The sequence below is a fragment of the Engystomops pustulosus genome, chromosome 1, assembly GCF_040894005.1.
Source record: "Engystomops pustulosus chromosome 1, aEngPut4.maternal, whole genome shotgun sequence".
NCBI lineage: Eukaryota > Metazoa > Chordata > Amphibia > Anura > Leptodactylidae > Engystomops > Engystomops pustulosus.
In genome coordinates, this window is record NC_092411.1 from 242,360,920 (window position 1) to 242,384,191 (window position 23,272).

General features: G+C 40.4%; 1 protein-coding gene across 2 annotated transcripts in view; it reads right to left on the bottom strand.

Moving 5' to 3' along the window:
- Positions 1-9,327: 9,327 nt before the first annotated feature.
- The window catches only part of LOC140076081 (plasma kallikrein-like), a 30,177-nt gene continuing 16,232 nt past the window's right edge, over positions 9,328-23,272 (bottom strand). The window contains exons 8-16 of one of the 2 annotated variants that reach the window (XM_072122594.1): positions 19,275-19,384; positions 19,045-19,198; positions 18,819-18,931; positions 17,900-18,074; positions 14,039-14,214; positions 13,426-13,521; positions 11,358-11,497; positions 10,775-10,929; positions 9,328-9,806 (exon numbers count right to left, since the gene is read on the bottom strand). In XM_072122594.1, coding sequence (XP_071978695.1) covers positions 9,797-9,806; positions 10,775-10,929; positions 11,358-11,497; positions 13,426-13,521; positions 14,039-14,214; positions 17,900-18,074; positions 18,819-18,931; positions 19,045-19,198; positions 19,275-19,384 — 1,129 coding nt within the window. In that variant the 3' untranslated portion in view covers positions 9,328-9,796. Of the gene's footprint in view, positions 9,807-10,770; positions 10,930-11,357; positions 11,498-13,425; positions 13,522-14,038; positions 14,215-17,899; positions 18,075-18,818; positions 18,932-19,044; positions 19,199-19,274; positions 19,385-23,272 lie in introns of those variants that run through there. The other variant, XM_072122599.1, reaches the window with a different exon arrangement.

Below are 23,272 nucleotides of genomic sequence, written 5' to 3' on the forward strand. Positions count from 1 at the left end.
CTGTACTGTATTGGTTTCCGACATCACCAGGATATAGATGCATGTCACAGGTGCCCCTGTGACCCAAGTCTCAGGTTACAGGCACACTCATGTGCCTCCGTGTGCCCCTCTGCCTCACTTACCTCGCTGAGTTCCAGCGGCATCTCCTGCGGCTTGGCGCGGCTCTGTAACATTTAAAGGGCCAGCTTGCCGCTAATTGGCGCTGGCCAGCTGCCAATTCTGTTAAATAGCACAGAAACACAGTTATTTGTGGTGCACAGTTTTCCCCTTAGCTACTCACGGTATAAGACCGGTCCACACAGTGTTAGAAAAAGTCCACAGAAATAGAGAAAATTATTTCCCTATGACCGGAGCTCCCAATATTACTCTTCTTCCTCGTTATTCCATCTTTAACCACTGATGAACGTCACCAATACTCGGTTTCTCCTGCTGAAAGTATGTCACCATTCATACTAGCACCATCGCACTCTCATTATCCTCCTTTAATTATATTGTAGCTGGAAGAAAATATGCAGGCAGATGGTGTGGTACGTTCCAACAAAGTTAACATTTATTTAAGTTCATCATACTCACAAGAGTCAATTAAAAGTGCACATACTGTATCACAAGTCAAATTGCGGGACGCTAGCTTTCATGTCCGCCCGACCCAGGGTTTCTATATAGATAGATTTATCTATATCGCTTGACAAAGGCTTTTTTTGTATAATTTGTTTTCTGTGTGCTGCCATTTTGTTTATTTTTATACATTAAGGATCTATCAAATTCATCATGTGCACCCAGAGTTTCTGAGTGGTGCAGCTGAATATTTTCCTTCTTTCTATCATTCTTTAAATTATTTTTTAATGAACATTTTTCAGTTAATATTATCTTATTTCCTTATTCCTGTTCAAATCCTCTTCCTATAGTTAGGCCTCATGCATATAAGATTTATGGGGTCGGGATCTGACCACAAAATTTGTGACCAGATCATGGCCCCTATAGAGGTGTATGGCACCTAAAGTTATGCCCAAAAGTTTTGAGAATGATACAAATGTTTGTTTTTTTTTAAGTATTTTTTTAATTTATTTTAACAAAACAATAAAGTTACATACAGTAATTTGTGTTGCAACCTAACAACATACTTGAGTAAGTCTACTGCATCAGGTTTTATAATGGCAATTTGCATATACTCCAGAATGTTATAAAGAGTGATCAGCTTAACAGCAATTAAATGGAAAGTCAATATTTGCCTAGAAAATGAACTTTTTCCCCCAAAACACATTTCAACTTCATTGCAGGCCTGCCTTAAAAGGAGCAGCTAACATTGTTTCAGTGATTGCTCCTGTAACACAGGTATGGGTGTTGATGAGGACAGGGCTGGAGATCAATCTGTCATGATTAAGTAAGAATCACACCACTGGACACTTTAAAAAGAGGCTGGTGCTTGGCATCATTGTTTCTCTTCTGTTAACCATGGTTATCTCTAAAGAAACACGTGCAGTCATCATTGCACTGCACAAAACTGGCCTAACAGGGTATCGCAGCTAGAGATATTGCACCTCAGTCAACAACCTATCGCATCATAAAGGAATTCAAGGAGAGAGGTTCCATTGTTGCCCAAAAAGGCTCCAGGGTGCCCAAGAAGGACCAGCAAGCACCAGGATCTCTTAAAAGTGTTTCAGCTTCCGGTCTGGGCTACCAGCAGTGCAGAACTTGCTCAGGAATGGCAGCAGGCAGGTGTGAGTGCATCTGCACGCACTGTGAGGCGGAGACTCTTGGAGCAAGGCCTGGTGTCAAGGAGGAGAGCAAAGAAGCCACTTCTCTCCAGAAAAAAACATCAGGGACAGACTGATATTCTGCAAAAGGTACAGGGAGTGGACTGCTGAGGACTGGGGTAAAGTCATTTTCTCTGATAAATCCCCTTTCCGATTGTTTGGAACATCTGGAAAACAGCTTGTTTGGAGAAGACAAGGTGAGCGATACCACCAGTCTTGTCTCATGCCAACTGTAAAGCATCTTGCAACCATTCATGTGTGGGGTTGCTTCTCAGACAAGGGAATCGGCATTCTCACAGTCTTTCCTAAAAACAAATGCATGAATACGGAATGGTACCAGAATGTCATCCAAGAGCAACTTCTCCCAACCGTCCAAGAGCAGTTTGATGATCAACCATGCCTTTTCCAGCATGATGGAAATGGCTCAGGGAAAAAAACATAGAGATTTTGGATCCATGGCCTGGAAACTCCTCAGATCTTAATGCCATTGAGAACTTGTGGTCAATCATCAAGAGACGGGTGGACAAACAAAAACCAACAAATTGTGACAAAATGCAAGCATTGATGGACTGCTATCAGTCAGGATTTGGTCCAAAAGTTGATTGAGAGCTGCCAGGGAGAATTGCAGAGGTCCTGAAGAAGAGGGGACAACACTGCAAATATTGACTTGCTGCATTAACTCATTCTAACTGTCAATAAAAGCTTTTGTTACTTATAATATGATTGCACTTGTATTTCTGTATGCGATAAAAACATCTGACAAACACACATAAAAACCAGAGGGCAACAGATCATGTGAAAAAATAATATTTGTGTCATTCTCAAAACTTTTGGCCATGACTGTAGATGACAATCTCTTCCATCAGTAGGACCTTATTCCAGGTTCTTCAATCCATGATATATCAATGCTGAATTCACGCCCAGATGTCTTCAGAGCCGTGCAGCTCATCTCCACCCGGTGTCCCTAAAAATATCACAGTCACTTACAGAATAAAGTCACCTGGATAACAACACTGTGCTCCTAAATAATATATACCCTCAGAGCACAACTGCCCACACGCTCCCACACATATAAAAGATCCCTTCATTAAATACAGGTGGTCCCCTACTTAACATACGACCCCTAGTTAGAAACGGACCTCTGGATGTTGGTAATTTAATGTAATTTTGCCCTAGGCTACAATAAACAGCTATAACAGTTATCACAGGTCTCTGCAATGAAGCTTTATTGTTAATCCTGATTCTTATGACAATGACATTTTTAAAATCCAATTGTCAAAGAGACCAAAAAAATTTGTCTGGGGTTACAATTGTAAAATATACAGTTCCGACTTACATACAAATTTAAGAACAAACATACATAACCTATCTTGTACGTAACCCGGGGACTGCCTGTATGTGTATATATATATTTTAAACATACATATTCTACTGGAATTATAGCATGCAAAACACGCCAATCAATTATATATCCACACAACACACCTAATTTATTAATATAGACCCCCTATAGTAGACAAAGAATCAGGTGTGGAGCAGCACCGTGCAAGGGGTAAAGTTGGGTGCAAAAATCTTCCAAACGGGTTTAGACACAACCCACCACGGTAATGAAAACAGCGATGAAGCAGCACTCCATATAGTGAAAAAAATCTTGAGTTTTTATTCCACCATAGTGACCATGCAACGTTTCACCTTATCAATAAAGGCATTTTCAAGCATTCAGAGAAATTCACGGAAACTCTGTTTTTAAGGAAGTAATTATGATGTCACTTATGCACACATGTTGTGGTGATTAACTCACCCTCTATATAAACCACTCAGTTGTTCACTCTGAATGCTTGAAAATGCCTTTATTGATAAGGTGAAACGTTGCATGGTCACTATGGTGGAATAAAAACTCAAGACCCCCTATAGTATATACAGAATATGGCTACATATTGATATATACAGCCCCCCTCCCAGTATAAACAGGATCAAGACCCATAAAAATATCTGCAGTATCCAGCCCCATATAAATAAAATATAAATTAAATATATGCCCCCCCCCCAGTATAAACGGAATCCAGACCCATATAAATATATGCAGACCTCCCCCAGTGTATACAGTATCCAGCTCCATTGCAATATATATAGAAGTCCCCCCCCCCCCCAGTATCAAAGAATCCAGCCCTATATAAATGTATATAGACCCCCAACTGTAAAAAAAAAAAAAGAGAGACAGGTGCGATTTATCTGGTGGGCGATTCGGGCGTCAATGGGCGCCGACTCGTCCACATTACAGCGGCAAATTTCAATGCTCTTTAAAGGGCTCTGCCTTCTGCTGCCTGAGGCGAGATTTTCATCTTGCCTCATGGCAGATGCAGCCCTGAACAGTAGCTATAGGCAGTGAGTGTCTGTGGGCTAGCAGTAGCTATAGGCAGTGAGTGTCTGTGGGCTAGCAGTAGCTATAGGCAGTGTGGGTCCAGGTGTTCTTTACGGCATCTAGAAAATTGTGCATCTGGGTGTGTGTGTGTGTTCCTGGTGTGGGCTTCTTGTAAGCCATAATTACAAGTGGTGGCAGCTGTGACAAGGTGTGAACAGGTGACTTTATCGGGGTGCAGAGTGGCTCTGTGCATTAATGTTCCATAGGCACATAAGTGGTAGGGGGGTACATAGTGTGGTTGTGCATAGACTGTGCTGTGTGAGCTTGGGGTATAGTGTCTGGGATTCAGATGTGTTTGGTTTCCCTGATAATTGAGTTGACTGGGTGTGCTGTGTTCTAGAAGAGTAGGAATTAGCATCAGGACGCATCAGAAGTGCATCCCGTGTTTGGACTCCGGTGAGTGGGGTTTGTGACAGTCCTCTTTATTCTATAGCATATAGTACAGCAACCTTTCGGCTCTACATGAGTCTTTTTCAAGCCAAGTGATTAGGGTAGGAAGTGGACATATGTGTAATGTGTATATTGACAAAGAAATCAGTCATATCAGCCCTCATTAATATGTTATTTTGGTATTATACAAATATGATAATATATATGTAAAAAACATTTAATGCATAGTGCTAGTATACAGAAATATGCTGTGATAAAGTGCATCGTGTATCATCCATTTTCTAAGAACATTACAGATTATAATTCAATTAGTGTTCAAGACATAATATATATTTAAAAAGCTTGTGGATAGCTCACCATCCCTAACGCTTTGTTAAAGATTATGTACTTGCCAAATTCAGTTGGAAAGTTCGTCATTTTGCCAGATGGTTAAAACGGGTAAAATGTTATGGTCAGCCCTACAAAGGGTGAAGTGAAAAAATGTCAAAATGATGTGTGATGTAATGACGACTTTGGAGTAAAGAAGCTTATTCATAGTATCATATTTTATACGGTTGAAAAAAGACACTTGTCCATCAAGTTCAACCAAGGAAGGGAAGGGATTCCATGAGGAAGGGATTTAGGGGAAACAATTCTATATAACATAACCATCAATGTTATTTAGGTGTAAAAAAACATCCAGACCCTTCTTGAAGCTCTATGCCAGTGGTGGCGAACCTATGGCACGGGTGCCAGAGGCGGCACTCAGAGCCCTTTCTGTGGGCACCCGGGCCATCACCCCAGCGCACCAGACAGGACTCAAAAAATCTTCCTGCAGTTCCAAGCAACTTAAAAGATACTGCTTTCAGTCACATATTTAAGTGATACTTACTTTGCTACTTGGGTATGTAGAAAGAGGGGGAATGAGTAGACAGGGCTGAATTATCTTTTGGAAGACCTTCTGCTGGGCCCACAATTTTCTGTGTACAGAGCGACACTGGAAAGAAGCTAAAATTATGCAATTTTTCCATCTTGTCCTCAGGAGGCCAATATGATCGAACATTGTTGAAGAACAGGGAGCTTGAATTTTTGGTTGGCACCTTGCAATAAATAAGGGGGGTTTCGGGTTGCAATTTGGACACTTGGCCGCTAAAAGGTTCACCATCACTGCTCTATGCTGTCCCTGCTGTGACCAGCATCTGAGGCAGACTATTCCACAGATTGACAGTTCTCGCAGTAAACAAGCCCTGTCGCCTCTGGTGATTAAACCTTGATTTCTCCAAACGGAGACAGTGCCCCCCTCATATTTTGATCTGATTTAATCTGAAACAACTTACTACGATATTTAAATAAATTAATCATGTCCCCTCGTAGCCGTCTCTTTTCCAGACTAAATAAATCTAGTTGCTTTAATCTTTCCTCATAACTGAGACCCTCCATACCCCTTATCATTTTTGTGGCTCTTTGTTGTACCCTCTCCATCTCCAGGGCATCCTTTTTATGGAACGGTGCCCAAAACTGGACAGCATATTCCAGGTGAGGCCAAACCAATGTCTTGTACAGTGGTAATATTATATCCCTATCACGAGAGTCCATACCACTTTTGATACATGACAAGATCCTACTGGCCTTAGAGGCAGCTGATTGACATCACATGCTGTTATTCAATTTATGATCAACTAGTACCCTCAGGTCCTTCTCAACAAGGGACTCTCCCTGATTTACTCCCGCAAGGACATATTTTGCTTTGGATAATTAGCCCCCAGGTGCATCACCTTACATTTATCTACATTAAACCTAATTTGCCAAGTGGATGACCAAACATTCAGTTTGTCCAAGTCAACCTGCAGCCTATGAACATCTTCCACAGACACATATTACACTACACAGTTTGGTGTCATCTGCAAAAATAGACACAGTGCTATTAATTCCAACCTCTGTAACATTAATAAATATATTAAATAGTAGTGGACCAAGTAGTGGACTGGTGACCATTCCGAGTAGGAATCATTGACCACAACTCTCTTGATAAGATCCTTCAGCCAGTTCTCAATCCAATTGCAAATTATTTCTGCCAAACCAATAGCCCTAATTTTACCCATCAGGCGTCTATGAGGTACAGTGTCAAATGCCAATTCTCATGTATGCTGTGTATATGGTACATGCTGTAACTTGTATCAGCATCCTCAGAATGCCAACACAATTTACAGCTATGCCATTTGGAGCAGGACTATGCAACCCAGGGGAAATTCCTATAGCAATATCTTGTGTTATGTCAAATTAATCAAATTTTTTCTGACCCATATCTAATTCTTGCATAACTTTAGAGTAAACTAGAGAAAAGACTACCTCACTTACCTAACATTGAAACTGCTCAGCCTGAAGGCAATATCCATAACGCACCCCCCACTTACTGCACCATATGCTAATTATAATACCAACACCTATATACTGTATGTGGCAGAATACTGTTATGGCTCCTCAGGCATAAGAACCAGGGATTGACTGATCCCTCTGCACCTTGTATAGCCATCCCTAAAGTGTGAATTATGTACCAAGATTCTTTTCAGCTTCCAAAATAATAATAATTCCTTTCAGATCACTCCCAATTTAATCGGCCTCCTAGTATGTCCTTGGAGTGTGGGAGGAAACCGGAGGAAACCGGAGGAAACCCACACAAACACAGAGAGAACATACAAACTATTTGCAGATGTGGACCTGGATGGGACTTGTACCCAGGACCCCAGCACTGCAAGGCTGTAATGCTAACCACTGAGTCACCTCACTGCCCATAATGTAATCATGCAGGAACTTAGGGGGAGAGACTAGTTCACTAATCAGGCAGGGCCCATGTATTAATAGATCTGCCACCTCAGAGTTGGCTTCCATGTCTATATTTGCAGGTCTTTAAATTACTCAGACTCTTTTCACCTATTGCAATTTTGATAGGACTTAAACCCTTTTTGCAACTAATACCGGTGTATAGTTATATCCATCAGATCTCACTGTGCCTCAATACTATTAGAGCATTTCCATACACTATCATGCTTCTTTATATAACAGACACATTCTTTCTCTCCTCCCTAGGGTACAGCTCACACATTCTTCTAGTTCCCTTCATTTGTTACCAAAACCTTTGAAATCCCTTGCAGCTATTCCTATGAAGAAACGTTCTGGATTCCTAGCTGCCGTTCATTGTTTTCTATGGAATTATGTATTCTATTCTCTCTGTTGTGCTGCATTACTTGTCAGTCCAGAAATGTTTTGTGACACTGGAAATGTTTGATGTTTGGTTGATTAGAAGCAGGTAATGAGGACCGTAAATGAACCTCAGTTACTTATCACATCAGTGAATTTTTTCTTAGTTAATTAATTTAATTAATTTTAATGAATGAAGATTGTCTGGTTACTGATATTTACTGATTATCATTGCAAAGAATGTTGTAAGATTAAAAAAGAGGCACAGATTCAACAGAGTTCATGAATCTTTAAACAAAATCTATCATTCAAATCCATCTTGATAAACCAGGGAAAATTACTCATAGATCCCAGCACTGTGACTGTAGTATATTATATATATATATATATATATATATATATATATATATATATATATATATATATATATTCTTATATTTGTTATCCTTGGCCTCTTTCCTTCTAAAATCAACTTTTCAAATTATGCTAATAATTTTAAATAACTTAATTTATTTTAATAATTAAGTTCTGGGGTTTGGGTGCATCCATATTACTGGATGTGCAGTCAATACACCAAATTGACACCCCCTTGCTACTAGCCAGGTGCCCCCTGACCAACCACAGCTATGGCCGCCAATCCAGCAACATGCATAGGGCGCACCAGCAACTTCCCCACCCCTCCCTATATCCTTTCATGTGCATTTAGCAGGCAGGGAAGGGGATGGTGTGGAGGAGAGGAAGAATGCATGAGGAGATACAGGCACACAAAGGCTGCAGCCATCCCTCCCATCCCCAGGACTCACCACATGCTGCTGGCAGGGAGCCAGGTAATGTGAATTTAACTATTATAAACTACTGAAATTATTCAGAATGCTGACAAAGACATTTTTAAATCAGCACAATATTGACTATTGAAACTTGTCACCAGCTAAAAATGACATTTATTCTTAATATCTGCTCAAATAATGGAAAGTCAGATGGAAGATAGATATTAACGGACACGATTGCAAGTCCATTGATATCGACGGGGGGGGGGACGGACCCCAATGTTTATCTATTTTTCAACAAACTGCAAAATAGAAGCTGAAAATCAGATTGTTATTGTCCTTAACTTCTGTCTGGGCAGAACCATTCACGGTAAATTCTATGGATAACAACAGATACTCAGTGGTCAGTGACATGCCCCCAGATGACTAGTATCACTGGAAGAAGATTTTGCTAGCCAGTCAAATAATCCACCTGGGGTAAACAGTTCTCTTAGGTCACCAGACGAGAAGTATTGTTGAGGGGCTGATGCAGACTGGGACACTGCCCATTATAGTGGTGACCCAGGTTCCCCTACTTCCAGTCCCAGCAGCTGCTGAAGCCTATCATTGCGCCCCAGCAATCACATCTGCAAGGATCTAAGGACTCATAATTCATGGAAAACACATGTAAATCAGCACAAAATACAAAATTTTTATGCACAGTTTAAATGTAGATTTACATGTAGTTTTTAACTGTGGGTCTCTTATAGATTTTCGCAAGCCCATAGACTTAAATGTAAAAAGAAAAAAATGACCCAAAGCAAAGACAGAAAAATGAAATGATTAATTAGTTTATTTTCTGTGTCACACAACAATTTCTGCAAGTGTGTGGGAAATTCATTGTCTGCATTACTTTTCCTTTAAGACCTATTGAGAACATACTGTAAATGTTATAGAACCCCCTGTTGTATCCAACTTCAAGAAACATGTTACCTCTTTCCAAACAAAAAAAAAAAATTAGACCCATTGAGTTCTCCTGTGAGACACGGAATCCCTAACCACTATGTATTAGTATGCTATTCGATGACAGCATCTACATAGAACATTTGGAATAGATGGTTACAGACTCTTATCACGTTTGTTAATATTCCAGACTAATACGACTTAACTTAGAAGGCAAAAACGAAAAATTGTGGAGAATGATTGAAGTTTGAGTTTATTGCCAGTTCGCTGTTGCAGTTGTTGCCACTTGTCGAATAAGTAAAGGACTTGGAAGTTGAATTTGAAGTCTTGAACCACACTACTTCTTAGATTACTCTGAAAAAGAAATGGTTTCACATGTCTGCAGTTATTTTACAGGAGTTTAAATAATTTTTAAAAGAACTTTATGAAGGGAGCCTGTCAGGTACTGGAACTAATAAAAAAAAATCCTGTGTTCTCTTTTAGCTTTAGCAAAGAAAAAAAAAATTTAAATGCAAAAGATGCTGAAAGTGATGTCTGATAATTAGTAAAATATTAGAAAAATATTCTATGGGAAGATCCTGAATACAACGGGTCTGAACAGTTTCTTTAACAAATATCTTCCAAATTGTTTGTAAATTTTCTAATTGTAGCTGAAACCCTAGATCCAAAATCAGTGAAAGGCATTATGGTGGAGATGTATTATAAGTTTGAGTTAGAAAGGTTCTAGTTGCCCATGGAAACCAATCAGAGTTAATCTTTAGTTTTATGAACAGATATGGGAAAATGAAAGTTGAGCTCTTATTGGTTGCTTTGGGAAACTAGAACAGTTCTACTCTAAGAGACTTCTTATAAATCTCCAGGGTAGTTTGGAAGAAAAAAATACAATTCCCACCATTTTCTTAAACTGCCTGCATCTCCTGTAGCTCACCGAACCACAAACCTGATATGATGTGAAAAATGGGGGAAATAATACATTCTGAAAGAGTTTTTATCAAAACTTTGAGAGTCATCCCACATCAGTAATATCATCCCTCTTGGGCAGAACCAGTAGACCAAAGCTTAGATCCTCATTCTCTATAACTTGCTTCCTGCTGATAGGAGACCATGTACAATATGCTCAGCTGATCCTGCTCTATAATATTCTACCTTTCCGAGTAGGACACCATATATAATATGTGCACTGTAACACATTTCATGCAGACTGCTATGAACTTTCAGGCTGATAGGTTCCCTGTATGTGTAAAATTGAAAGAGTCAACTGGGATGTACTGTAAGAATTTAAAATAACCAATATAAAACAGATTAAAGATTAAACCACTTACATTTGTGTATTTTTTACAATCCAGTCTGTTAATTCTGTGACTTTAGTGTAAACTCCTGGCTTGTCAGGACGAGCGCAGCCCTCACCCCAGCTTGTAATTCCAGTTAAATACCACGTCTTGTCAACTATACAAGCCAGAGGACCGCCGGAATCTCCCTTAAGATACAAAAATATGTAAAAATAAGAGCAGTTTTTGAACGGTTTAAATGAAGCAAAGTGTAAGAACAGTTGTAGTGAAAATTAACTTGACATTTGGCTTGTAATTGCTTTTGTTGTGCAGCCCATCTCCATGTTCTTGTTAAAAACTAATAGATCTGTATTTGAGTATACACACTATACTCTACAAATATTATAGAGCATGTTTGTCAGTGGTAAATTCTATAGACTACCCTATAGAGGAGTCTGTCTAGTAGAGGTAAGAGGTAATGTAGTGCTATAGTGTCTATTAAGTGTCTGTTAGGTAGGTTGTATTCTAAAGTCTCAAAGCATAAATGCAACCTAAATGCTAGGCTTTTGGACCCCCACCACACTGGAGAACATTTGTTTTAACCTGAAAAGCCCTTCTATCCTTATAGCCGACATACCTTGCATGAATCAATCTGGCCATGTTTGTACCCTGCGCAAAGGACCTTATTGCTTATTGCCTCGGTAGAATAACTTTTTTGACATTCGGTAGTTGATTGTAGAGGTACCTCAGCTTTCTGAAGAACATCTGATGTAGTTCCTTGAATTACATGGAAACATATGGTCACATATAGGTTTCTGCTCAAAAGCTTGAGAAGGTAATAAAAAGAATTGGGTTTTTGATTACCTATTATATATTTCATACTCTGCACTATACTTTCTGGGTAAACCAGACCTTTTTGTCTAATACAGGTGGTCCCCTACTTAAGAAAACCAAACTCTACTTACGAATATGGAATTTTATGCAACAAACAAAAACTCCAATTCACAGGGTTAACAAAAAAAAACTACTACAGCTTCTTAACCAAGGAAGAACTATTCAAAGGGGGATATAAAACCTATACGGTATGCTGGGGGGGGGGGGGGGGGGTCCTACAAACTACATCATATGACACAGTGGGAACAAGACCTTAATTCGTCGTTTACTGAGGAGCAGTGGATGAAAGCGAACCAGATAGCCAACACACACCTAAGATGCGCAACTCACAGGGAAGCTATTGCAAAATCGCACATGTGCTGGTACTTTTCCCAAACAAGAATACACAAACTATATTCCGACATCCTACCCCATGTGTTGGAGGAATTAAGGCAATAGAGGAACACTCGTACACACACTATGGCTCTGCCCGGTGATAAAAACCCTATGGGAAAATACTTCAGCTGTATTAACAAACCTATCTGGTACACGCATATCCCTCCTGCCAGAGACAGCGATTCTACTTATAAACATGGATGTTCTCCCAGCCAAATTACAACCAAACTGGTAATTACCAGGCATTGGAAGGAGGCAATGTAGTAAAGAGGAGGTCTGTAGACAAATAAACACCAGATATGAAAAAGTGATAGCACACCAAGAATCTAAGATAGCAAACATTCCGGAAAGTATGGGACTCCTGGGTAAACAGTTCCCACTGCCAAGAATAACCCCCACCCACAGCAACAGCAATTCTTTCAGGTCAGTTCATGTTAAGGTGTTCATGTGTTTTTGTCAGGCATGTCATAGAGAACATACTGTTAACCATTGTCAATGCATGTACTACTAACAAAGATCAGTAATAATATCTAGCAACCCATGGACCGAGCAAAAGGGCAGTACTTCAATTCCCCTAGGAAACAAACTTATGGAAATATTCTCCATAGAAGCCCCAGATCCTGAGGCCGGAACCTTTCTACCATCAAACAGTAACTTTAGCCAACAAGAACTCTACCCACTTTACCCATGTGAATTAATAAAAAATTTGCCTGGGGTTACAATGATAAAGTATACAGTTTCGACTTATACAGAACCTATTTATATGTAACCCAGGGACTGCCTGTATAATCTATATTTTGGGTAAAAGGTGTAAATATTTCCTAAAAAAAAAAAAAAAAAAAAGAAGAAAAAAAACACCTTAAATAATGCCATCTTGGAGTAGCTCAAAGAGAAAAAAAAAAAAAAGAAACAAAAATCATATCATTAGGAATGGTCTAAAAAAAAAAAGTTTAGCCAAGACGCCGGTAGATGTTATAGACGCCAAGGACAATAAGGGGATCATGTAAGTAAGAATTTTTTTAAAAAAAAGTTGTCCATCCATAAATTACGGTAATACATTTGTTTAATACATTACTCATTGGTATATTCTACGATTATATTTAACTTTTATCAAGATTTTGATGAATTGAAAAAATGTGCAAATATGCATTATAGTACCGTACTCTATATCCTAATACCATCGAAAGTGATGCCTTATTTTTAGTTAGGGCTGTTAGACACATTCAGTCTTTATTACCAGGACTTATGGTCAGCTTGAGACTTTCCTGTGTGTGCTGATGCCACCACTGCTCGATCACAAGGGTTAAAAAGCTGACACTAATTTCCAATAGTGTGTGATGTCTCCAAATCCCATCTACGTTCTTGTTGACAACTACGGATTGCCATGTGAAAGGGTCAAAATGGGTCTACATGAAAGAACTGCTATATTCATTTACCAGCTTCACCAGTATATCCCCATCCTGTTATCCAGCATGTACGAGGGAGTACAAAAGAATCTTCATTTGGTGGTAAGCAGATGGCTTGTTGGTTATCTGGAATAAACCAATAATAGAAACAGTGACAGGATAATAAGACTGCTTTTATGTGATGATGACTATCGCAAGTGGTTGTCATTAGCTTAAAAGGACATCTACCACCAGGATGAAGATTGTAAATGTGCTTGGAGTACATACTGATGTGTGCCCCCTCTGGCAGGATCTGCTCTTCTAGCTTTTTGTGCCCCGTTTTTTTTTTTTTCTTACAATAAGAATTTTTAAATTATGCAAATGAGTCTGAGGGGCTCTGGACTCCATGGGTGTTAATGAAGCCCAGAGCCCCTTATGCCCTTGTTTGAAGAAAAGGCCTTTCTTTCCAGAGAGGGCACAAACCATTATGTTCTTGGTTTACATCCTGGTGGTCCTTTAAAGCTGAAAATTTAGTAACATTTTTTTTTCTACAATCTCATATTGGAAATGTTGACCTACCACAAGTTGCCCAAATACAATTTTATTTTTGGGTCACAAAGACCTTGGGAAAACTCCTTTAACAAAAAAAAAAAAAAAACCTTACCATTATATGTGATGGGTGTTTTTAGTTTCAGTAAAGCAATGTCCATGCCACCTTCTGCTCCAATATAATCAGGGTGAATTAGGATTTGTTCCACCTCTAATGTTGGTGTAGCTGCAGTTATTTCTGTCTGGTTCACAATGCCAACATAGATGCTCCAAAATCTTGGCAGGGACCATCTAGACAAAGTAAACATTCCATTAAATAGTACTTTATACTGTTAGAAGCCCAGTATTTTCCCTTTCTGAATAATAACATTCTTGTTCAATGCTGGTGAAAAGAAGCAAAGTTAGGTGGTATTGTTGAAAGACACCATTTAAAGAATGGGAAAACCCCTTTAAAGGGGTTGACAAGAAATTTTGATTGATGGTCCATCCTCAGTTTAGGCAATCTACAAATGGCTTTAATTTCCAATAGATGTTTTCCGGCCTGGCATAAACACAGAGCTTGGAGCCAAAAGCAATTGGCACAGGGATCTTTTTAGTGCCTGTAAATGTAGCTTCGAGCCAGTTCCAATCCTCATGAGAAGCCAAATGCGCAATTAATGCTTCTTGGCCTTAGCCCCTCAATGATCAGAGATCGGTATCAGATATCCTGGGAATCAGAATCAGTTGTAAATCTTGGACACCACTTCAAGTAAATATCTTCAAACATAATGTTACATAATAACCAGCAAAATAATTCTTATATAATATGTTGAAAAGATGCAACAACTGTACTCTTTTGCATTGCCTATAAAAATCCACAGACATAGGATACCAAATTTTTTAAAAATTAAAATATACCATGGAATCACTACAATAAAACAATATAATGCAGGTATACAATAATTAATGCATAAGGAATATTTCTATGTGAAAGCTAGCTGTGGAAAAAAGGGGGTTAAAAATTTTACGGTTCGTGATTAACCAAACTATTATTGGTTCATTGTTCTAGGAAGCTATATCTTTAGCTACAATGGCTTTGTAGATGGTTAAAGTTCATATACCATTAAGTTTTCTCTGAAGTTTTCCCTTTTTAAATGCTGACCCTATAGGAACTCTTAGAGTTTGGTTGAAATAAAAGCAATTGAAGTTTATATGGAGAAAAGTGCAAGATCAGGGCAAACCACATGAGATTAAATTATCTTCTGTGAATTTCTTTAAAAAGAAGTTGTTCATAGGTCAAAAATGTCCCCTGAAAATAAAGAACTAGGATGAACAGAGACTGTAGATTTTAGATCCATACCTCCGAGCGGAAATCAAAAGGTAACTAAAAAGGAGGAAACAAAGTGTAGAGACCAAAAGACACAGTACAGTGTAGAGACCTAAAAATAGACTAAAAATTAAGTTTTTGTGCCTTTTGTTCCCAAAATAAATGCTTTTCTAAAACAGTGAAAAGTAGGTATCAATTGCTAGCCACTCTCTAACCCATCATGACTACTGTAAGTAAAAAAGTTTAGCTCTATACAGTATATGAGTACATACTGAAATATGTATGAGTGACATTTTTGAAAACTCAAATGTTATTTTTAGGCTTAAAATTTCCAACATTTAAGTCAGTTTTAAAGTCTGTGTTCAGTTTTTGCTTTAAAAACCAGGGATTGCCCATATTTCCATGTATTGGATAAATTACAGGGCCAGGGATTCACAGCATCATATTTGATCCTGGTAGTCACTGCCTCCCTTTGGGACTACTGTCCCATATTGTAATCAATCTGTAGGGTGTGCCCTATAGAGGACAATTATGTCCCCTATTCTTACAACCCAGGAATCCATATTCAAGTTTAGAACACATTAATGCTTTGTAATCTACTTGTACTGCATTTCATCGCCATGCCTCAAGTCCATGCTTTAATACATCCATAAAAATACCAATGTCCAACAATCTCCAACGTGGCTTAAAAAAAAAAAAATCCTCCTTATTGTTTTCTAAAACTTCATGAATTACAGGCATAAAAGTTCTTCAGTGGAGTGCAAACAGATCGAAACATTTCAGCCACTTTTGGCTTTAGTCATGATCTAATGCTAGCATCCACATTGGAAGTCGGTGGACATTGGTGGTTTTTTTATGGATAGTTTCTCCTGAGATTCGGGAGCGTCCATGGGTGCTGCCTCGTGGAGGGGGGCAGTGGAAAGCTGTTTTTTTTTTTTGTATCATGCTTTAATACACAACCATATCCTGGTAGAAGTAGAAGAAACTGGCAATAATAAGATTTAGGTATAAAGCACAGTGTCACTGATATCCACAGGTAGTATACAGTCGAGTAATCAATGAACAGTGTTACAAGAACCAAGATATAGAAAAAAATAAAAACATCACAAACATCTTAGACAGCATAAAAGTTTTCATTATTCTTTTCCAGTTATAATGCAAACACACCTCAACTTTATCCCAGTGCATTAAAAAAAAATAATAATAAAAACAGTAAATAGAACCTCTGAATCTTAATGGGGAGTATAGTTACTAAAAGGTGCTAATTTCTAGGTGGTCATTGAACAACTTTCCACTGATGCCCTTATTTGTGTTTCTATTTTTTGCTCCCCTCCTTTAAACATCCATAGCTCTTTTTTCAGTACACACATTGTGCTTCCTAGTCATAGTATTTAATATTGTATGCCATTTACTGGGATGCTAGAAAATAAAACATTTCAAAATGCGACAAAATTGAAGAACAAAAACACTTTTGTTCCATTCTTTTTTTCTTTACAATTTTCATTGTGCATTCTTAATAGCTACTCTCAATTATTCTTAGTTTTTTTTATACAAACACCAAATATAAATTTGATTATGTTTTAGTACATTTTTAAAGATAAATATTTTGTAAAAAAAAAATAATTTCACCTTTTTGCCATATTCTGATCCCAACAACTTTTTCATACGTCTGTTTACAGACCTGTGTAAGTTTTCCATTTTTGATGGCAGAGCTGTTTTCACTGGGCTCAAGGGGAAGTTTTTATTAGTCTCCATGTGGCTGGAATGGAGTTCTCTGAGCTTTGCTAAAGGACACATGGCCTGCAGACAACAGCTTGCTGCTGCTGTCTTCTACCGGAGTGTAATTCAACCCCCATCAGGGCTGCTACATGATTCTAACGTCTACCTCCCTAATCTGGGCTGTGAGCTTCCTGACCAGACTGCATCCAACCAGCTACCTTGAACATTGGCAGATAAGACCACTAGTTAATGTTGCAGTGTTAAAGTTCCTTTATTCCAGAACTTTAAGTTGATGTTCTACATCTTGTCTCTATGTGTGATCCCTGGCTGCTGATAACATCACAGGCCTCCCCCTTCACCATCTTTGTGGGGGATCCCTAGTGCACACACAATGGGAGTGCTCCAGTGGGAAACCATCAAATTGCGGCCTGCCCCTCTTTTTGCAATCCACTCGCCTGACCTGCCCGGCATGAGTGAGGCCTCTTCCAACTTGTCCAAGCGAAAGGGACAAGTCAAGCGCTAGGCCATGTTAAAGCCAGCCACTCAGGTTCCAGGGTAATCCATCGGCCCACAGTTGTTCATCACCCCAAACCCCTTTGATGAAAACATGATGGTTGCACATTTAAAGTGTTACACCCCTTGCCATACTAGTACAATGGTATGTGGCGAGGGGTTCAACACAAAGGAACTTTGTTAACACCAGTTCATTCATTGATTACTCACCTGTATTCTACCTGCTGTCATCAGAGAGTCAACTTGGGAGTTGTACTTTTATCTACTTCAAGACCCCCTCAACAAACTTGGTCACTCAGTGTTACTCTCCCTAAGCCATCTAGAACTTTGTCAGAGAAAAACAAGCTTCAAATTCCATCAAAATGCATTAAGCATTGATGTTTGTATTAAACATATAAATATTGTTATAGTAGGGGAAATATATATTGGGATACTTACTGAAAAACACAGTGGGCAGCTGTAACAATCCATTGACTGCTGATAATGGATCCACCACATACATGTTTATTGGAGGATAATTTGAGATGCATGCTCACTTGCCATGGCCATTCACCAAGATAGCTGTCAGTGCCACCTACAATTCTACCTGCCTGATCAACAGGTTTTCCACATCCTGTAAAATAGGAGAAACATTTGTACCTCCATGTATTTTGATTATTTTGTACAGACTTATTGAGACATATGTGCACAAAAAAACAAATGTGTTAGATAAAACACGATTGCAATACTTTCATGTTGACGTTTCAATGCGGCCATGTGCTACCAAATGACAGATGCTTTTTGAGATGGTTCTACTCTTTCATTGGAGTCCAGCTACTGATTAAACTGATTGGACTTGATTAGGAAAGGAACACACCTGTCTATATAAGAGCTTGCAGCTCTCAGTGCATGGCAGAGCACATGAGAATCATGGGGTCTAAGTAACAGCCCAAGGAGCTCAAAGATAGACTTGTGGCAAGGCACAGATCTGGCCAAGGTTACAAAAGAATTTCTGCAGCACTTAAGATACCCAAGAGCACTGATGTCTCCATAATCATTGATACCCAAAACCAGGTGAGAACTTGCTGCATTATCCCGAAGTAGAATCATGGCTGTACTAGCTTAAAATCCGCTTCTACTCAATACTGAGCAAAGGGTCAATACTTATTAAACAAGAAAAACTGAAATAGCACATAGTCATAAGAAAAAAAATATCTCTTTTTTTCTGTCAAGAAGAGTTGGAGTATACATTAATAAGCAAAAAAATATAATAGTTACTTTTTTGATCTTACCGATTGGCTGCAATGAAGCAAAGTGAAAAATTTAAAAGGGATCTGAATACTGTATAATTTATACTCATGGAATATACTCACTTTACCTCCACTTGTTCTACTTTTACAGATTCTCAGAGAGAATCCTGAAGTTCCTCCTTTGCCATTTTCTATAGCTGTTGGAAGGCCATTCACTGACATCCTCAAATGGCATTTACACCTTGAGAAAAACAGATACATTGATATGATGGTTTCCATTCACAGATTTTTTTTAACTTAGGGTCCAATACAATCCTTAGATTACAGTACATAGTGATTGCCCTAAAACCTTACTTGTTTTTGTTACAATCATTTGGCCTATAGGTAAAAAACTGACATCGGATGTTATTTGTGCAAAGCTGTTGGCAATCCTTCTCTCCGTTGACTGCTCCAACCTGAAGATCGGTGCCGAGAAATACTGTATCATTAAGGATCGGCAATGGGCATACTACAAAGAGGAAATTAATTAATTAACAACTTCCACTAAAGTCATGGAAAGTTTGTATTTTTCTTATTTCTTTTACCTGAAATGGGTGTTCTACAAGACAGGAGGCTAAATCCTGATGCCACATTGTCTTTGTATAAAACAGTACTTGGTTTTGCACTTTGTGATGTCTTTAGATAACAGCGATTCCTGAAGTAAAAAATGCAGATATTATACACATATATTCATTAAATCATGTCCAATTCTATTAAATACAATAAGCAAACCTAAACCAAAGTATTCAAGTTGCATAATGACTAGAGATGAGCGAACACTAAAATGCTCGGGTACTCGTTATTCGAGACGAACTTTTCCCGATGCTCGAGTGCTCGTCTCGAATAACGAACCCCATTGAAGTCAATGGGAGACTCGAGCATTTTTCAAGGGGACCAAGGCTCTGCACAGGGAAGCTTGGCCAAACACCTGGGAACCTCAGAAAAGGATGGAAACACCACGGAAATGGACAGGAAACAGCAGGGGCAGCATGCATGGATGCCTCTGAGGCTGCATAATCGCACCATTATGCCAAAATTATGGGCAACAGCATGGCCATGACAGAGTGACAGAATGAAGCTAGATAGCATCTAAAACATCCAATAATTGACCCTGACACTATAGGGGACGGCATGCAGAGGCAGCGGAAGCAGGCTAGAGAGTGTCATGGCGACATACCCTAAATGGACTCAGGCTTCAAACCAATGGGTGGCAGAGAGGAACCAAAGGAGGTGAGCAAGAAGCGCTCAAATAATATCGGTACATGATAAAAGTTTGCCAGTATATTTTGTGGATTACACAGCAGGGTGGCGACAAAGTTAACATGGAAGCCATGAAAACAACCCAAAATTCTGCCTGACACAGCTCGTTTGATAAGGGGACCATGTATGGAGGCAGTGAACTAGTAGTAGATTAAAGGTGCTGCAGTTAAAACTATGTTAGTTGGATCTTGGCATGGAGCTGGCGCTCCGCTGCCAGGCGAGCTTTCGCCAATCCAAGCCCCTGTCTATAGGCTACTCCCCAAACAGCACTTCTAAGAACCTTTTGTATAAGATCAAGTGTAGTAGCGTTCTTATAAGTTTAGGATATGGCGGGTGAGGGGAATGTAAACAGATGCGCAAGAAGCGCTGAAATAATATCCCTAAATGGTAAAAGTTTGCAAGTATATTTTGGGGATTACACAGCAGGGTGGCGACAAAGTTAACAACTTTGATGTGGAATGCCCTGTAATAGCTCTTGGGCGGTGTGCCTTTTATCGCCTAGGCTCAGCAGTTTCAGCACCGCCTGCTGTTGCTTAGCGACGGCACTGCTGCTGTGCCTAGAGCTACCGACTGATGGCGCCATGCCCACGGATGGTAATTCGGAGGAGGAGGAGGTGGAGGAGGGGTGGGAGGAGGTATAGTAGGCCTTTGAGACCTGGACCGAGGTAGGCCCCGCAATTCTCTGCGTCGGCAGTATATGACCAGCCCCAGGGTCAGACTCGGTCCCAGCCTGCACCAAGTTAAGTGTAGTAGCGTTCTTATAAGTTTGGGATATGGCGGGTGAGGGGAATGTAAACAGATGCGCAAGAAGCGCATGATGCGCATGGAGCTGGCGTTCCGCTGCCAGGCGAGCTTTCGCCAATCCAAGCCCCTGTCTCTAGGCTACTCCCCAAACAGCACTTCTAAGAACCTTTTGTATAAGATCAAGTGTAGTAGCGTTCTTATAAGTTTAGGATATGCCGGGTGAGGGGAATGTAAACAGATGCGCAAGAAGCGCTGAAATAATATCCCTAAATGGTAAAAGTTTGCCAGTATATTTTGTGGATAACACAGCAGGGTGGCGACAAAGTTAACAACTTTGATGTGGAATCCATGAAAACAACCCAAATTTCTGCCTGACACACCTCGTTTGATAAAGGGACGATGTATGGAGGCAGCTATATGGACGACTTTTGGAGGTAGCAATGGAGACAACGTGTGGAGGCTGCTATGGAGACAATTTAATTTGGATAGTGCCTGTATGTGGCAGTCCCAAACATTTTTCAAACCAGAGGAGCAGGTAGGTGGCCCTCCAGTAAAATGGGATAGATTGAGTGCCTGTATGTGGCAGTCCCAAAAATGTTTCAAACCAGAGGAGCAGGTAGGTGGCCCTCCAGTAAAATGGAATAGATTGAGTGCCTGTATGTGGCAGTCCCAAAAATTGTTCAAACCAGAGGAGCAGGTAGGTGGCCCTGCAGTAAAATGGAATAGATTGAGTGCCTGTATGTGGCAGTCCCAAAAATTGTTCAAACCAGAGGAGCAGGTAGGTGGCCCTGCAGTAAAATGGAATAGATTGAGTGCCTGTATGTGGCAGTCCCAAAAATGTTTCAAACCAGAGGAGCAGGTAGGTGGCCCTCCAGTAAAATGGAATAGATTGAGTGCCTGTATGTGGCAGTCCCAAAAATTGTTCAAACCAGAGGAGCAGGTAGGTGGCCCTGCAGTAAAATGGAATAGATTGAGTGCCTGTATGTGGCAGTCCCAAAAATTTTTTAAAACAGAGGACCGGGTAGGTGGCCCTCCAGAAAAATGGAATAGATTGAGTGCCTGTATGTGGCACTCACAAAAATTGTTTCAAACAGAGGACCGGGTAGGTGGCCCTCCAGAAAAATTAAATGCATGAAGTACTATAGCAAGAGCCAGTGGGCCCTGTCAAAAAATAGCCATTTTCCTCTGCTTTACTGTACAAAGAGGAGGAGAAGGAGGAAAATGAGGAGGAGGAGGAGGAGTGGATCAATTATTCAGGTTGAGCTTCCTTCACCTGGTGGAGATTGGAAATTCTGAGAAATCCAGCCTTTATTCATTTTAATAAGCGTCAGCCTGTCAGCGCTGTCAGTCGACAGGCGTGTACGCTTATCGGTGATGATGCCACCAGCTGCACTGAAAACCCGCTCGGACAAGACGCTAGCGGCAGGGCAGGCAAGAACCTCCAAGGCGTACAGCGCCAGTTCGTGCCACATGTCCAGCTTTGAAACCCAGTAGTTGTAGGGAGCTGTGTGATCATTTAGGACGATGGTATGGTCAGCTACGTACTCCCTCACCATCTTTCTGTAAAGATCAGCCCTACTCTGCCGAGACTGGGGACAGGTGACAGTGTCTTGCTGGGGTGACATAAAGCTGGCAAAAGCCTTGTAAAGCGTACCCTTGCCAGTGCTGGACAAGCTGCCTGCTCGCCTACTCTCCCTCGCTACTTGTCCCGCAGAACTACGCACTCTGCCGCTAGCGCTGTCAGAAGGGAAATACTGTTTCAGCTTGTGCACCAGGGCCTGCTGGTATTCATGCATTCTCACACTCCTTTCCTCTCCAGGGATGAGAGTGGGAAGATTTTGCTTGTACCGTGGGTCCAGGAGAGTGAACACCCAGTAATCGGTGCTGGAATAAATTCTTTGAACGCGAGGGTCACGGGATAGGCAGCCTAGCATGAAATCTGCCATATGCGCCAGAGTACCAACGCGTAAGAATTCACTCCCCTCACTGGCCTGACTGTCCATTTCCTCCTCCTCCAACTCCTCCAACTCCTCTTCTTCTGCCCATACACGCTGAACAGTGAAGGACTCAACAATGGTCCCCTCTTGTGTCTCGCCAACATTCTCCTCCTCTTCCTCCTCATCCTCCTCCACCTCCACCTCCTCCGATATGCGCTGAGAAACAGACCTCAGGGTGCTTTGGCTATCAACAAGGGAATATTCTTCCCCCGTCTCTTGTGACGAGCGCAAAGCTTCCGACTTCATGCTGACCAGAGAGTTTTTCAACAGGCCAAGCAGCGGGATGGTGAGGCTGATGATGGCGGCATCGCCACTGACCATCTGTGTTGACTCCTCAAAGTTACTCAGCACCTGACAGATATCAGACATCCACGTCCACTCCTCATTGTAGACTTGAGGAAGCTGACTGACCTGACTATCAGTTCTGGTGGAAGTTGACATCTGGCAGTCTACAATCGCTCTGCGCTGCTGGTAAACTCTGGATAACATGGTCAGTGTTGAATTCCACCTCGTGGGCACGTCGCACAACAGTCGGTGAGCGG